This window comes from Anser anser (genome assembly GCF_964211835.1).
Source record: "Anser anser genome assembly, chromosome: 22".
Lineage (NCBI taxonomy): Eukaryota > Metazoa > Chordata > Aves > Anseriformes > Anatidae > Anser > Anser anser.
The window spans coordinates 5,289,296-5,305,622 of NC_139743.1; the positions used below are offsets into that span (position 1 = coordinate 5,289,296).

At 43.5% G+C, this 16,327-nt stretch overlaps 1 protein-coding gene across 5 annotated transcripts in view; it reads left to right on the forward strand.

Annotated features, from left to right (window-relative positions):
* The window catches only part of ARHGEF12 (Rho guanine nucleotide exchange factor 12), a 77,138-nt gene that overhangs the window by 25,059 nt on the left and 35,752 nt on the right, over nt 1–16,327 (forward strand). For 3 of the 5 annotated variants that reach the window (XM_083808179.1, XM_083808180.1, XM_083808182.1), the window contains exons 2-4: nt 7,012–7,035; nt 7,701–7,789; nt 9,384–9,440. In XM_083808179.1, the coding sequence (XP_083664305.1) occupies nt 7,012–7,035; nt 7,701–7,789; nt 9,384–9,440 (170 nt within the window). The remainder of the gene's footprint in view (nt 1–7,011; nt 7,036–7,700; nt 7,790–9,383; nt 9,441–16,327) is intronic. The other 2 variants (XM_083808181.1, XM_083808183.1) reach the window with 1 other exon arrangement.

The following is a 16,327-nucleotide window of genomic DNA, read 5'->3' on the forward strand; positions in this document are numbered from 1 at the left end:
TCAGAGCTGAATGGATCTAACTGCAAAGTCATATTTCCAGGAGGGAACAATGCTGATTTAGGTGGGCAGTACCACCTGCATCATCAGGAAATTCCACGCACCTCCTTGTATGGAGGCAGCATCTCCATGTTTTTGCAATACGTTTTATCAAGAAGACTTATCTTTGCATTCTGTTTTTCTTTCACCTTTTAAAAAGCTTTAAGTTTTCCTCTTGCTCCCTTCTGCTCGCTGCTTCTCTCCACCCCTCTTGAAGAAACCATCACCCAACGTAAAGGTCTGGTTGGATAACTGTGAGAATGAAGGCTTCCCAAAATACACGTGGTGCTACAGTGCAGCAGCACTCCTCTGTCCAACACTGCTGCGTGTGTGTGTATACGTACGTGGATTTTAAAGCTCTCAGAGGACCTGTCCCTGTGACGGAAAGGTGCTGGCACTAGCACTGCTGGACTGCTCTTTCCCTATAGAAATACCTTCCTTTAGAGCCCTGACCTTCTCTTCTTAGGCCATCAGAAACCTGCTGGCTTTCCAGACTTGCAAAAAAAGCATCATTTTTCCCCTCAGTTTTTAACAGAATTGATCTTGATCTCATTTAAATGCTAAACTCAGCACTTCTGGTTGCCACAGCAGTGGTCTCTTGCATTGATCCACCAAGAAGCACGTTGATGGGCCGTGTGGGCTACTCCGTATCTTCCAGCCTAAAAGGAAAACTAAATAGCGCATTCTAGTTGTGTGTAGAAACACTGGTGGGCCAGAAGAACAAAATACAGCATTGACCAGGATGGAGGCATTTGCTGATGCTTTCTTAGGGCCAATCCAAGCTGCTGGGAACGTTGAGAAGATGGAGAGCTGTGGGGTCAGCCCAAGAAGATAAGAGCTTTAGGGGCTCTCAGGCCACTGCTTTATGTTTCCTGGGTTCCTTCTGCGAAGGCAGAACTAAGCCTGCTGGCAAAGCTGTCAGTAATCTAAAGCTAATAATGCCACGAACGATTCTTCCATGAGTCATTGCGTCAGCTGTGGTTGTTGCCTTGGACTCCTACAAAAATAACATGAAAACTTTTATTGCTCAGCTCGGTTTCGCCTCCTTGTGCACTTGCTACGGTTTTAGGCTCCATACGTTGGCTTTGGGTGGTCCTGGGAATCCGTTTGGTTCCCTCCTTCACTGGGCTTTTTCGCTACACCTTGTGTTGTGCTCTGTTGTCACCAGTCTGCAGTTGTTGTTGTGTTTTTTGGTTTTTTTTTGAGGAAGAAAACTGGTTTCCTGTGCTTATGTCCTTTGATATGGGGAAGAGATGATGGTGCACAGAGCTGCTCCGTAAGTGGGTTAATGCCGGGGTAAACAGACGCGGTGTGTTGAATCGGTGGTGTCCACAGAATAGCTGCTGTGGTTGCAGCTGCACTTTGTGGGCAGTGCAGGGAAATGGCAGACTTGTGTCTGCGTTTTTTCTTGGTTGCTAATAGTTGCCCACTTGCTGCATCTGTGTTTCTCTCGATCCGCCTGTCATTTGCTATCTCATCAGTTCCTTTTACTCGCCCGCTGCCCTGTACAGAGCGCGTCTACCCCTTTTTGTTGTGGCAGAAGACTGCCTTTAGCTCTATATTAAGGTCACATTGGTACTGCTTTTGTTCGGGTCCTGTCAGCGCTCTGCCACAATACCTTTCTCAGGGCTTTTAGGCCCAGCAAACAAGTGGCTGGTGGCTATGTGCGTCTGCAGACTGGGGGAATATAAATATACAGAGGGTTCCTGTTTCTTTCAAGATGCAATTCTGAGAACTACCTGTGAAATGGCAGTTCAGACATCCATATTCACTGCACTTTCAAGGCACTCCTTAAACCTACTAGATTTACACAGAAAACGCAGCCTTTTTCTGTCTGTTATCAGTGCAGGTCCAACCAGGGCATCAGAAATAAAGCCTTGTAGGTACTGAGGGGAGCTGCATGCACTAGATGCGTTCAAAATCAAGTTGTGAAACCAGTGATGTTCAAGTGAGCAGACTTCAGTCCTTCCATTGCAGGATCTCTTTGGGTACGGATGAGGAAGAGGAGAGTAGAATCTGGCTCTTCCTCCCAGAAATAGAGGGGGCAGCTGCCCAATTCTGTCACCAGCATCCATGGAGGTGGTGCTAGCAGAAGGCCTCCCACTGACTCGTTGCTTGGTGAAAACCTTCTGAAGTAGGGTGATGTAATTTTAAATAGCTATGGTTTGGGGCTTTTATTCAGGGGAGGATAAGACTTAGAGTTAACCTTTAGTTTTCCTCTTCTCTAAGTGCGTGGGCAAGACGAATGAGCCTGTAATTATTTCTCATCTCTGTCGGGTTTGGGGTAGTTGGGTGCTTTTGCTGCTTTTTCTCCAAATCCAGAATTCTCTAAGAGGGTTGGTCTGTAACGAAGCAACGCCCTATTTAAATGAAACTAATAAAGCAATGAAGAAGCTTCTATTGCAACTGTTCGTCTCCTAATTAAAGATTAGTTCCGTCAAGCAAGCAGTTTTGGGCTGTTCTCTTTTGTGTGGGTTTCACAATATTTCTTACTCATCTCAGCACAACTTGTAGTAATTTATACTTCCACTGAAATACACACAAGCTTAATTTCAGGCATGTGAGTAGTCCTGCTGAAGTAAAGGGAACTAAACTTAGGCACATGAGTAAATATTTCCAAGGTTGAGGCTCTTGTCTGAATCTAAATATTTTTTTCTTTGATCAGGTTTTGAGATAGCAAATACTTGAAGTCTAGTAATATGTTAGCATGGGAGGGGAAAAAAAGGCAAAACAACAACAAAAAACACACCAAGAAACCCAACATGGTTATCTGAGTGCTGTGCTATTTATGGTCAGATATATTTTCAACCTCCAGGGCTGGAATGGAATGCTTTGTACTGCAGGGAGCTGGGAATCCTTCCTCGCTCTGGTGTGTTTTGACACACTAGATCTTAAAACTATCTTTTTCTGTCTTGGCTTGAAGGTAGCTTTTAGGCACCGGTCCAGTACTGAATGGTGCATGCATGTGTGAGCTAACTTGGAGAGGTGTAATTTTTAATCCACAGTGGTACTAGTTGTAGGTATATTTTTCTCACTTGGCTTTCCGGTAAATAGATTTTACTAATGCAGCATGACTAACAAGACATACTTTTAGTAATTTGATGCATTTAAATTGCTTAAATTATTTGACCCAGTATTTTAAAAACAGAATGTGACTTGGCTTTTAATTGTTCCTGGTATTTGGGAGTTGAGAGAGTGGAACAACTTGTTTGAAAATGTGCTGATGTTCATCAGTTATCAGACAAAATGTCTACAGGGTTTTATCATGGAGCCTAAACTTGCCAGCTCGATCTGGAATTAAACCTCCAGCTGTTAACCGCGCCCTGCCGTGCCTACAGCCTGCGTGGTGTTTACAGAAGTAGGTGAAATCCATTTTATACATTATATATGGTGCTGAATGAAGTAAAGGAGCGAGGGGAGGTTCAGTACTACTTCCAAACGTAATGCTCTGTCCAAGTGAAGGTCAGTGGCACTGGGACACAAATAGCTGTGGAATAAACTCATGGGGGACTCTGTTGTGTACTTTGTGCTCCGTTTATCCAGTGGCACTGTGCCATAGCGTGCAAGTGATGTACTATCTGGGAACTGAGGGACATCTTCAGCCAAGAAATGTCAGGTAGCGTTCTAGGGCTTGGGGAAGAGAAGGGGAACTTCTCCTGGCTAGCGCGGTTTTTACAGGTGTATTTATAGTCTCAGCTGTATCTTCCATCTCTCATTTCTGTGACTTCACACCTCGGTGGGCTGGGGCTATTGCAGGCCTTGGAGGGGACTTTTCTGGGGGTCTTCACCTCCAGCTCAACCAGCCCCTTCCTCAGCTGTGGGCTGCACCCAGCACCTCCATGGCCAAGCTGGGCACAGAATTACCGGCTGTCAGGGGACTGGGACCTGCCTTGGCCTTGCAGGCGCTGGGACCGTGACCCACTGCCGCTGGCCTCCCCACCGCCGGCCTCCCTCCGCCAGGGAGTGGGGCGAAACTGGGGAAGCTGGCGGGCGGCCCAGGGCCTCCAGTGCTTCCCAAACCTCCCTCGGCCTCCTCCGGCCTGCAGCAGGCCCCGGGGGAAGGCTGAGCCGGGAGGCAGCCAGCGCTGCCAGGGGCCTCCCTCATGGGCCTAGGCCCGAACGCTGCTGCCTCCCTCATGGGCTTAGGCCCAAACGTCGCTTTGCTCTCCAGCGCTATCGCCGGCTGGTTGTTCCGTACCCAAAATCCTGAGGGCGGCTGCAGCCTTAGAAGAGGAAGCTGCGAGGTTTTGGCTCTTGCTCAGGACTTCTCTGCTCCCCGTTCACGTCAAAGCGCAGGAAGAAATCCTGAGGATTTCAGCTGGGGGAAAAAATACAGCTTGAAAAAAACTTCAGTGTTTCCTTTATAAATAACGTCTACAGCTTGTGTACAATAAGTTGAAACCTTGTTCGTAACTTCTAGACCTCGAAAATACATCATCTGCACTCGGTGCTTGAACACATAATAAATAGCTCTGAACCAACCAAAACAGTGCAACAGGGAGCTAATTTTACTTTGTTTGTAAATGGTTTCTTTTGCTGTAGGAGCTTAAGCCTGGAGTTCTGGGTGCTTGATAAGGAAGCCTACGGAATAAAAGTTTTCCCCCATCAAAGCATTTGTTAGTGGTGTTAGGAAATTTTTATGCAACTCACAAGCGAGTGCATTAGATTTAAAAAAAAAAAATATATATATAATCTTAACCATCTTTCCCTGCCTTTGAAGGGATGATGGTTTGTCTGCCCCTGGATTTCTTTGTTTCCCTTTCTGCTCTTTGAAAGCGACGCTCGGTTATTGCTGCATCTGCTTACCGTGCGGCATTCAGGCCAGGCCGGGTTGGCCTGGGATGACTTTTGTTTTCTTTGCTTTGGGATTCAGGCTGTCTGTCCTGCACAAAGCAGTTCTTTGCTGACCGAGATCCGCAAACGGCAGGGCCGAGTGCTGGGGCGATGTGGCTTTGCAGGTGGAGCAGTGCGAGGAGAGGCTGCGTTCGCTGCACCTCGCTTATTTGAATCTGTGGATTTCCCAGCTCCTGAGGTGAAAATAGTGATTCCTGGCTTTTTGTGGGGGAAGAGCTCCAGCGCTTCTGTGGAGTCTGGGTGCACCTTTTCTTTAACTGATAAACTTCTGTGCTGCTTTACCTATCGGTTCCTAAGGCGTATATGATCAAACCTGTCTGTCCCCTTGGTTTTGAAGCCGTCGGTGCATTTCAGCTACATTTGCTTCTGCTCTCTACGAGGTGGCAGGTGTCTTGCTGTGCGTAGTTATTGTCAGGAATAGGCAGCCACCACTGGCACTGTCATTTGAGTTTCTTTTGCCTAGTGTGTCATCAGGTGCTCATCTCGGAGTGCCTGGCGTTCAGCCTTGCGTAGGGGCTTGGCGCGTGTGAGCTGGCCAGTGCTTCGTCCGTCCGCAGTTAAGTTGTTATTTGAAGCGAGGGATTATGCTGGGTGCTTCTTCTGTGTATCCAGTTCTGTTTTCCAGGTAATTGGGAAGGAGTTAGCAGCTCTGAGCCTGTGCTGTTCCCGGCTGGGCTGCTCAGTGCGGCACCGAGGACAAGAGGATGTGAGGTGCTCCTCCTTGGAGAAAGGAGCCTAAAACCCGAGGTGTGCGGTTGGGGCAGGCTTGTGGGCAGTGTTCAAGGCATCTGTAATGCTCCAGAGCGCTCCTGGGGAGCGGTTTGCTTCTGCCCATTGGAGCAGTCTGGTTGGGCAAGGCCATCGCTCAGCTCAGCTGGATGTGGTTGGAGGTGGTGCCTTTGGGAGCGTCCTGCTCCGATGGCAGTTTTGTTCTCTACTGCGGGATATTGTTCTTTACTAAATAGGTCTGCTAAAAAAAAAAAAAGTCATTTAATGCCCTGTTAACTTCTGTGGTATTAGATTTGTTTTTACTTGAATCTCCTCCTGACCCTCACCTCGTTACGTTTTGGAAAGCCTATGTAAACAGGAAAACCCAAGTGCAGTAAGGATAACTGGTGTGTGCGTGGGGAATTACCAGCTACAACAATTGTAGATGTACTCGTTTAGAACAAAAGGTGATTTGTTCTTTTTTCGTCAGTACACGTACAGGTCTAAACGTCTGTATTGCTTTCCAGCCAAAGGACCTGAAAAACGTTTAACAAGTAGCAATGGTGCAGCTAAATTTCTGAAAAGTTTTAAGAGTAAAGAGTTGCTTTATAAAAGTAGAGGTTGGTACCTTAATTTAGGTGGTGTACACCTTGCTCTGTCATTTTTTTGTGATAATTCAAGGGGAAAATATCCAGGTTTTATTTGTCTTACTTGTTTTTGTGTCTTATTTACTAGTTTAAAAATTCATATACACTTCTGCCTCCCTTTAACTCAGAGTTCCTGTTGCTTATGTTCTTTGTGCATCCCAGAAATAATATTTGGAATAGTTAATAGAATTTCAGCTTAACTTTATGCTGCTGTACTTGTCTCAAATTTGGCCAAGTTCTTAGTTTCATGAAAATAGTTAGAGGTCTTTTTAGGAGACGTCAGCATGATCTCCGATATTCCTGGACACCACGGAACCCACGTGGGAGGGACGTAATGGGAATGTCGCAGCTATAGGAGAATTTTCAGTTAGAGTTTGGGCTTTCGTAGATACCAGGACAGAAAAAATCAAGCTATGTTAATTTTTATTGTATGGAACTAGTTGTTGGGAGAGGAAGGTGATCCATGAGCCACTACACTCTAATGAGAAAGGCCTACTGGACACTGGATTTGGCGGCACAAATTCTGCTTCTGTTCTTTATTCCTTTTGAAACCTGAAGCATCTTGGTAGTTTTTTGCCTAGTTGAATCAATGAACTAATAATTTGCTGAGGCGGAAGAATAGAAAAGCCTTGGTTGTTCTCTTCCGAAGACGTTACAGAGGAGTAAAATAACTTTGTATTTAAGAATAAATGTTGTTATCAAGCATAATATTGAGAACCAAAAAAAACAAAAACAGTTCATTAAACTTGTTGTTTCTTCTTTTCAGGTTTCCTCTCAAAAAACCTACAAGGTGAGTAGCTGAAGTTTAACTGTTTATCTGTATTACAAGTTATGGTACAGCATTTTTGGAGGAGGAATGCTTCTGAAGGAGAGCAGCGTGTGCAAACGTAGGTAGAAGTACCCAGTATAGATGCAAGGAAATTAATATCCAGATCAGGATGAGATGCCAAAAATACAGTTGGTGCCGTGCTCAGAGTGCACGGCATAGTGTTACCGTTTGCTTTTGTTACGTACCCTGGTGGGTCATCTTACCTGGCGCTTGAGATGGGCAGAGAAAGCGATGCTGTGCGGGTGCATGATGTGCAGACACTTGCTTCGGGGGGTGTGGGGTGGGTATTCTAAGTCTTTAATTTTTACATCTATAAACGTTTACTGTTTGGTGGGAGAGGAGGTGGAGTTAAGATTTGAGGAGGTTTTTCAGTCTGTAACTATTCTGAGGGAGACCATCTTTCTCCTTGACCACACTCTGGGAAGAAATTCAGAGGTGAACCTACTGTGTACCTTCTTATCTAGAAGATCTTAGAGGTCATTTCCAACCTAAATGATTCTGTGATTCTAAGATCCAAATTTCATGTCAGCAAACAGAACTAGTTAAGGTTATTTCCAGAACTAGTTAAGATTGAGCAGTGGTTTTGTGGCACGGTAGTCAGGATCATCTGCTTTGCTTTGACACAGACACGGCAGCATTCTGAGCAGAGAGTCTCCAGCTGACAAGAAGCAGAAGGTTGAACGCTGCAGTAGCACACACGACTTCGATCCGACAGGTAAAGTCTTACAACTTCACAGCTGAAGATCTAGGCTTTGATTTGGATAGTGCTGGGGATCGGAATGAAACCGGTTTTAATGGGTCAACAAATGTGGTTTTTGGGAGTTGTGCTCTTCTGTGCTTGCAAAGCCCTTCGGAAGCATGCAGGCATTGAAATGAATACCGGCTTGCTTTTAAACGTGCTCATTGGCAAAGTAGCTGTTAATTATGCAAGAATAAACCTAGATTAGTGGTATCAGTGAGTAATTACAACTACTTCCTCTTTCAGAAAAGTTAGTCTGAAATTTCAGGAGGCGAATACTGTAATTAGTTGTGAGTAGTTCTCTGGCTGGTTTAGTAGAAAAAAGTGTGAAATTTGAGACCTTATAGACTCGACTAGCTCTGGTATTCCTTGTAAATTTTTTCTGAAGTTTAGTGGATTTTGAACCATCTCTGTAGAGTGAATTTGTGCTTTCCAGCATGATGTATTTTAAGATGAACTTCTGTTTTTTAAAGGATATGCTATCCTATTTTTTAACCTTCTGAAAGGTTGTATCTGGGTCAGCTTGGTCAACCTGTCCAGTGCTGTCATGGAAATTAGGATGCATGCAGGGATTCTTCCTTCCCTCTGCGAAACACTAACCCAGTGACTACTGTGTGTGTTCATGAAATGCATGACAGGCTCTTGCCTGAGCCTCCTGGCCCCATGCAATGTGCTTTTTTTCATGTCTGTGCATTCTGCTGTTTAGCCCAGTGATTTCCCTGGGGCTTGTGGAAGAGACAAGAGTTGAATCTAAAGGTTGTAGAACTTGTAGAATGTGTTTTTGCACAAGGCATTTGAAGCTGATGTTTATAAACCATCCTGTTCGTTAATGTTTCCTGCCACTAGCTGTGCATGACTCCTTCCTAGTGTGCACAAAATAAATTAAAATGGGCTTTTAACATTATGTTAAAAAAAAAAAAGTCCTTTAAGGGAGAGAACCTAAATTAGCGGTTGTCTTCTTTTCCTTAGTCCTTGGGAACACACAATGTAAAATTATTTTGGTTGGGGGAGGTCTCAGGCTCTGAAGTTGGTTTGCAGAAAGAATTCTTCAGAAGTAAACTTCAGGAATCTTCTAATCTTAAATTGATAAAAGTAATTCTGATTCGAGAGCTGCTACCTGGCACCACTATTACAATGGTTATGATCTGGTCTAACAGATGAACTCTGAACTGTAGCCTTCATAAAATTCCTTTCTTTTTAAGGGGTAAATTCAGAATGCTGAACTACTGTGCATATGTTTATTACTTACTCTGGAGATGAATGTTACCAGAGTTTCTATGCTTGGACTGTTTTTTATCCAGAATATTTTCTGTAGTTCATAGCCAAGAACTTCTTTTATTGTGTCTCAAATTCTGTAATAGATTCTTTGTGGTGTTACCTGTGTCTTCATGCTTGTATTATTCACCCCTTATTCCAAGTGTTTCGCCTACGTTTTGTTCACATCCTATTTGTGTTTTGCACGATTTAACCTAATAAATCAGTCTGTGTTTTTCATTAAGTTTTTTTTTTTCTCATGTTTGGTCTCCATATTTTCTATATCTCTTTCTCCTTTTCTCCTGCTCTCGTGCAGATAGCTCCTCCAAGAAGACAAAGTCTAGTTCGGAGGAGAGTAGATCCGAGACGTATGGTAAGCTAAAGCAGCCGCTGCAGCCTTGCACCTTTGCAGTCTGCTCCATGCTTTCTGTCTGTGCACCCGAGGCTTTTATCCTTTACGTGATCCGCATGGTTGGCTCTGCAGCAAGGAGTGGGAAACTGGGTTTAAATGTTGCTTCAGTGTATCAGCTTGTAGTTCTTGTAGTGGCTGGAAACTAACCCGTACATGGCAAGCACGGGCTGGCACCTGTGTTCTCCTGTTCTCCGTTCCTAACTGGGGAAACCTGGTGGGGCTGCTGTTCTTGGAGATCTTGTGCCGCCGAGTATTTTTGGCATTGCGCGAAGACACAGCTTGTGCTGGACTCCAGCAGGGTTTCTGTAGTTGGAGAAAAGTCTGTGTCTTGCTCTAACTGTAGAGGTTAATCTGGGTGAGCTGGTAATTCGTATTTTTGCATCTGTAGAGGATCTTTTATCAGTTTCTTTGTTTTTTCCACTTCTGTGAAAAATAAATACTTGAAAATAATTTTTAAAAATGTGAGAATATGAACTTAATCATTCCTCGTATGAATTTAACCATTCTCCATTCCAAAGAGGGGGTGACTTCCCTGGTACTCCTGTATTACCGTGTATTACTGCGTAGTGAGCTTGTAGGCTGGAACAAATTGGCGTATAACAATTTGGGACAGGAGTAGCTCCACGTCATTATGTTGCCAGCACACTTTGGCTGGTGCAGCTGGAAAGAATGTGTACCAAATGGAGCCTATTTGCTCCTCCGCCCTTCTTCACCTTACATCAGATATGTCCGTCTTTAGACTGTGACACTCTCTCCATTCTAACTTTATGTTAATGACTTGTTGAATTTGTGATCCCTAAAGAGATCTGCACTCCTGTCTTAGAAAACTCAACGTGGCAAGTTTTCACAAGTTGGTGGGTGGCCTTTTGAATCATACCAGCTTCTAAGACCCTTGGACATAGACTGAATCTGGCCAGTACTGCCACGTTTCACGTTTCTAAGCTTGTTTGTCCATTGCTGGCTTTCATGTCCTTTCCTATTTTGTTCTGGTATTTAAAATAGTCTGTGATACCTTCTGATTTTTCTCTTGTTGATAATTTTGCTTGCTGCAGAACCTTCTGTGGGCTTTTGGACAGATGCGCTGACTCTTCGAGTATCAGTTTTATTATTTCACTAGAATAAAACTGCCAGGTGTTACTGTGAACCAACTTCTTAAACCAGCTGTGTAACACAAAATGATGCTGTCATAGTTCTGATTGTAAGGAACTTTGAAAAATAAAAGCAAAACAAGCAACAAATCTGTAGAGTTCCTTCTCAGCCACCATAGGCCCGTTAGCCCTTCAGTTGGCACAGCTTAGGGAGGTGTGGTCTGTGCCTTCTGTCAAAATGAGATCTCTTAACTTCCCCTGGAATTTTGAATCGCACACATTTCTTATTAAAAACAAACCGACCGACCAAAACCGACCAAACAAACAGGAGTAATATGACAGTTATGTTCCTCAGGGTGTGAGACTTCCACAGAGACTGTAAAGAGGTTTGGAGAGAGCTTTGGTAGACCTGAAAACTCATCCCAGAGACCTGGCCTGCTGCAGTTGATCTGTCTTCCTCCTCAGAAGCAATGAACAAAGAAATGACCCACTCAGAAAGCGTATATTTTAGGATGATGTTTCTGATGAGCTTATGCTGAAGCCCTGACTAGTTCTTCCCTTCGCCGGGTTGATGCTGGCTAAGGACAGCGCAGGTTGACTAGATCCCTATGGCGTGAACCTTCATTAAGTTTTGCCTAATGCTGCTTACCCATAATATACTGGAGGTGCTGTCAGACTATTCTAGTTTAATTACAGGAAACATTTGGTATGCTTAATGGAATGTATCTGTGTTTATACTTCTCCCTCAGTCTGTACAGTGTCCTGGTTTTTCATGTATGGCAGAAAGAAACATGACTTCCTAACTTAAGCCTCCACTTCCCCCAAAGTTTCCTGCAGATGCTCTATCCATGTCCAGTATCTATGGGAGCAGTTTCCACTCATCCTTCCTTTCCGATGGCCTTTTCTGTTGTGGACCTTGCCCTGCCTTTTGTCTCTACCCTCTTCTTTTCCCAGGTTCTGTGGTATGTGTAGAGAGGTTTGCTGTTTGCTTTGGAAGGGACCAAAATATTTAAAGACCTGCAAGTGGAAATACTGTACTGATATTTTTCTTGCTGGTGACTGGATGGTAACTGGCTCTTTTTTGGCTAGCCCTTGGAAAGTGACTAATAGAAAAGTCTTGAATGACAGCAGAAAAAGGAGGTGTGACTGTGTGTGTTTGTTCTTACCTCTCAAAATTCTTAACTAAGGAGCAATAGGCCAGAATTTGAAGAATATAAGTGGCTTGGCTGGGGAGAGTGGTTAGGTAGGGAAATTGTTCTGATAGACAGAAGTTGATTTATAGCCATATCAAACTTAGAGTGAGGTATTTTCTCCCATAAATCCAACCATCTCATATCTGTGTACTCAACAAGGTCTAGCTGATGAGAAGAGAGATTGAGTGTAATTTCAGGTATGCTGTAATTAACTAATTAGTGCTATAACCATCCACAATGCTTGACACCTCTTTCTTGAAATAGAATTCCCATCTCTTAAACAAACTTGAAAATTGATTATAGCTTTGAGGGTGAGAGGTTAGATATTGGTTGCCTGCTCCCTAAAGATACCTTCCTTTATATTTACTAATTATAAGTTTCCAGCCCAGATGCTAGACTAGACCTTCTGCATACTCTTCCGCATGTTGCCTCCAACTTTGGGGGAGGTTTTTAGATCTTTTTTTGTTTTGCAAATCCAGATTTTGCCCCTGTTGACATGTTTTTAAATCGAACCCTAGAGAATCCGTCCTTACTCTTCCTGTTTTGTTCCTTGCAGTTCTTGTCAGCCTTGTGTCTTTATTTTGTGACCATTTTTCCAGCCTCTTAAAAGGACTCTTGGGAGCCCCTCATCGCTCCCCTTATAATAGCCAGAAACGGCTCGGAGTGCAAGGGGCACTCGACCACAGGGATTGAATGTGTCGTTGCCATGGGAGCAGATAGTCCTATTTTTAATGGTTAAAATACATTGTTCTTTTCTTCTAGAAAGGTTACCAAGCTTTGTTTTATGAATGGTTTTCAGTGCCATTGTTATTAGCAGCCTTATCAGGCCATTATATACTGCAGTAATTTTCAACAGTATAGTTTTTGCTCTGGCTTTACATGACTTCTGTTACCAAGTTAGTGGAAGAATCTGAAGAATGCTGCAAATATGTCATTTGGTATGAAGAACGTGGTGATAACTCGAATGAAGTGAAATTCAGAATTTCATCCGATGAGAAATTGTCTTTATAAAAGCCGATAGTTTTATTTATTTTGTGGAGCAGGGTTTCTGGAAATATTTGATGGAAATAAAGCCTCCCAACTGAAGTGAAACAGTTGGACGTTCTCAAAACCCCAAGGAGTTTGTTTTTGTTTATTGAATGATTCATTTCAAATCACTATATTAAATTGCATTTTCCCATTGTGGCCTCATGCCTCCAGGGAGGTTATAGTTCACGAGGCTCCTCCCATGCAGTGTCCCACACAGTTTGATCAGAGGAAAAGCCCCATTATGTTATGGGAGATGTAATTCATGGCTCCGTTCTCTCTTGTGAGTTCGGTTTTCAGAACAAACTCCTGCTGTATTTGTTATGCCCTACTGGGGAAATAAAATTTCATATTTAATTGAATAGCTTCAAAATATTTAGGATCCGTAGAGAAGAAGGTGAATGATCTCTTTAACTGAAGAAGTTAATGGAGAATCAAAATGTATATCGGGACTGTTGAGACAGTCATTTTTACCATGATGTGTAAGTGACCTTGAGAACCTGTGACGTTACCCTTTGCTGCTACCCAAAAGGCTCACTTGTGAGGGGGTTGGAGAACGGGACACAACGTCTCGGAGGGAATAGTGCCACCTACTGAGGAGTTGATCATTTTAGCTTTTTCTCTAATTCCTTTTTTCTGAGACTGGTAATTTCTAACAGCTTTCACTTCTAATCTTAAACCTCTAAGTACAGCTAGCAGCAGCTAATGCAGTTAGCTGCTTTGCTGCACTCGTGGCTTGAGTAATCGACAAGTTTGGGGAATTGCAATATGCATGAAGATGAAAAAGGATTTTACAGATATTTTTTTTCTACAAAATTTTATGAATCCACCCAAAATACAAATGTCTTTTTTTTTTTTATGTACTTAAAACATAGTCGCAGTGATGTTTCCTTATTTCAAGATACTGTCATGTGCAAGTGAATATGGGAATAAGAGAATTATTGATTTGATTTTGAATGTTGTCAATGATGAGTTCCTTTGTCCTTGTAATTTTTCTTAAGCTTCAACTCGAAAACATCAAATACCTTGGTAAGGTTCTTGAAAAAGAATGACTCATGATTTCCATCCAGGAAACAGTGAGAATTGGAACACCCAGGCAAAGAATGAATGAATCGTGCATCAAAAGCTGATTGCCACTTGCTAACGTGGGCTCTTCAGCGTTGCACCAACCTCGTAGACTTTACCTGAAGTGGGTGAAGTTGCTGCTCAGTGTTTTAAAGTACGAGTTCCTGTAGGTACTTGTGATATCAAGGCATGGCAGTAACGGCTGCTGAAAACTTCACGGTGTGTGTCACTGGGCTCTCGGTGGTTTGTGCCTTGCCTTTGAGACCGTTCCAGAGTGTCTAATGAAGTGGTCAAGGTACCAGATCTGGGTTATGAAAACATCACAGCTCTGTTCTTAACGTTCCCCCACGAAGCAGATTTCACATGGAATGTATTTTATATCAAAAGAACAGAAGTGAGCAAATGACAGGTTTGGTGGGGAGGTCCTGTGCTGCTTTGTCCTCACAGCAGCTCAGGACAGAGCACTGGAAGCTGCTTTTTGGGTTACCCGCCTCAGCCGGGCGCTGTTAGTGAAGCTGCTGTAGTTCTGCAGGCAGTGGTACCTTCAGAAAACTTCACATTCATTAAAATCACCGTAAAGCTGCTGTGTATCTCCGTCAAGCATGGTGTCTCAGCTGGCCTATGTAAACCTCATTATGTTGTGTTAGATCCTTTTATATCGTGTTGGGGAAAGGGCTAAGTGCCTGTTTCTGATCTGAGGTGAACAAATACAGGGAAAAGGCAATTCTGGAATAATTTGGGTTCAAGTCAGCCTAATTTCTTTTGCCTTCCCATTGTAAAATTAGAAGGTGGTGTTGGGTGGAATTGAGACTTGTGGTTTGAAACTGTTTAATTTGATCATTCCTAGAACTTAAGTCATCCTCTGCAAGGCCAGCTTTTGTTGCATCTCGTAATGCACTGCCTCTGTGTTGGCATCATGTTAATTCCAGGAGGAAGCTTATCAGTACCCTGGATCCAAAGGTTATTGGTTCTGGTAAAGAGAGAAATTCCGTGGAAGAGCAGTGAGTACACAGGGCTATGCTGTGCCTTTAAGCAAGGAAAGTTCTTATGAGTCAAAAGATTAGTTAGTGTCTTACTCATAAAACCTGCACGTCTGGCAGCAAGGTTTAAAACGAGCTGTTTTTATGAAATAGCATATGTTCTCTTTCCCACACCCCACCCTGGGGCATCATTCTTGTGAAGTGAGACTTGAAGAAGCTTGGTCATATAGAAAAATGGGAGGTACAAAAGGGAGAGGCATGTTCTTTCACTTAAGCATATAAAGAGGGTGTGAAAGGTGGTGTTTTTTTTCCTCTTGTCTGCTTTCCCCTTGCATCCATTCCATCAACTTACTGCGGATCGCTGTGGGTAGTGTAATTTGTTTCTCCTTTATCAGCAGCAGGGGAGTTACTGGGATGGGATTCTGTGACCAGATGGCTGCCCAAGTGCTGGAAAGCAACCTTTTCCACCGCTCCCACACCTGTCTTCATGTATGCCACACTCAGGGAGAACAGGGCTGACTGGGTGGACAGTGTTTTCACTTGAGGCTCTTCATTTCCATTAGGAGTTGCTCCAGAGACATAAAAGGAGCTGTGCTGGTACGAGAGTGATTTAAAGCGTGGATGTGACTCCATGGTCTCTTCCAATTCATTCCTTAAAAATGATTCCAGCAAAGAAAGCTTTGCTGGGGCAGCATCTTCTCAATTTCCTTTGCCCCCTCCATGCTAAACAACGCTGCTACAATTTTGGTATCTGATGTGGAGGAGAACTCTTTCTCGAGATGCTGGTGTCAGAATTTTGCCTGATGTGGCTTTAGAAATGAAGAAGCAAAGCAAGCTGTTAGAAAGAAGGCTGATGTTTAGTAGCTAGTGGTTTCTGCTATGTAAACAAAAAAACATCCTGGAAGCATTCTGCAGAGTTCCTAAAGTTGCTTTTCAAGATAAAGGCTCCATTGTGGTAGGCTTTGCAGCTGCTCTTAGGGAAGTGCTCTGAAAGGAATATGTTGGGGCTGCTACTTTTTCCCCCCCCCCCTTTTTTTTTTCCTTGTTTCATTTTCAGGTGAACAATAGACATAGCTATGGGACTAGATGATCGTAGAGGTCTTTTTCAACCTGAACGATTCTGTGATTGTCTAGCACTTCACCTTCTCAAAGTGCTGCACCTCCTGAGTACACTTATCTCTGCTGTGTTTTATGTTCACAGCATACTGAGGATTCCTGGGAAAAAAGACAATTTGCCTTTGATGTCACACAGCAAGTTAGAGGAGGAGCAGATTCGAACTCACATCTCCTGGGATTTTGGCCCAGTACTTAGCCCAGTAATAGCTCAGTGGGAAGCACGGTCTTGATTCCAGAAGACTAGTTAAGTGTAGCACTTGCGGCTCGTGCTTCTTTACTGCTACTGATCTGCTCCCCTTGAATATTCTCACCTGGAACAGAAGGTGCCCTGAGATGAGATTTTTCTAGTATTAGCACAAGCTAATTTTTCAGTATTAGCA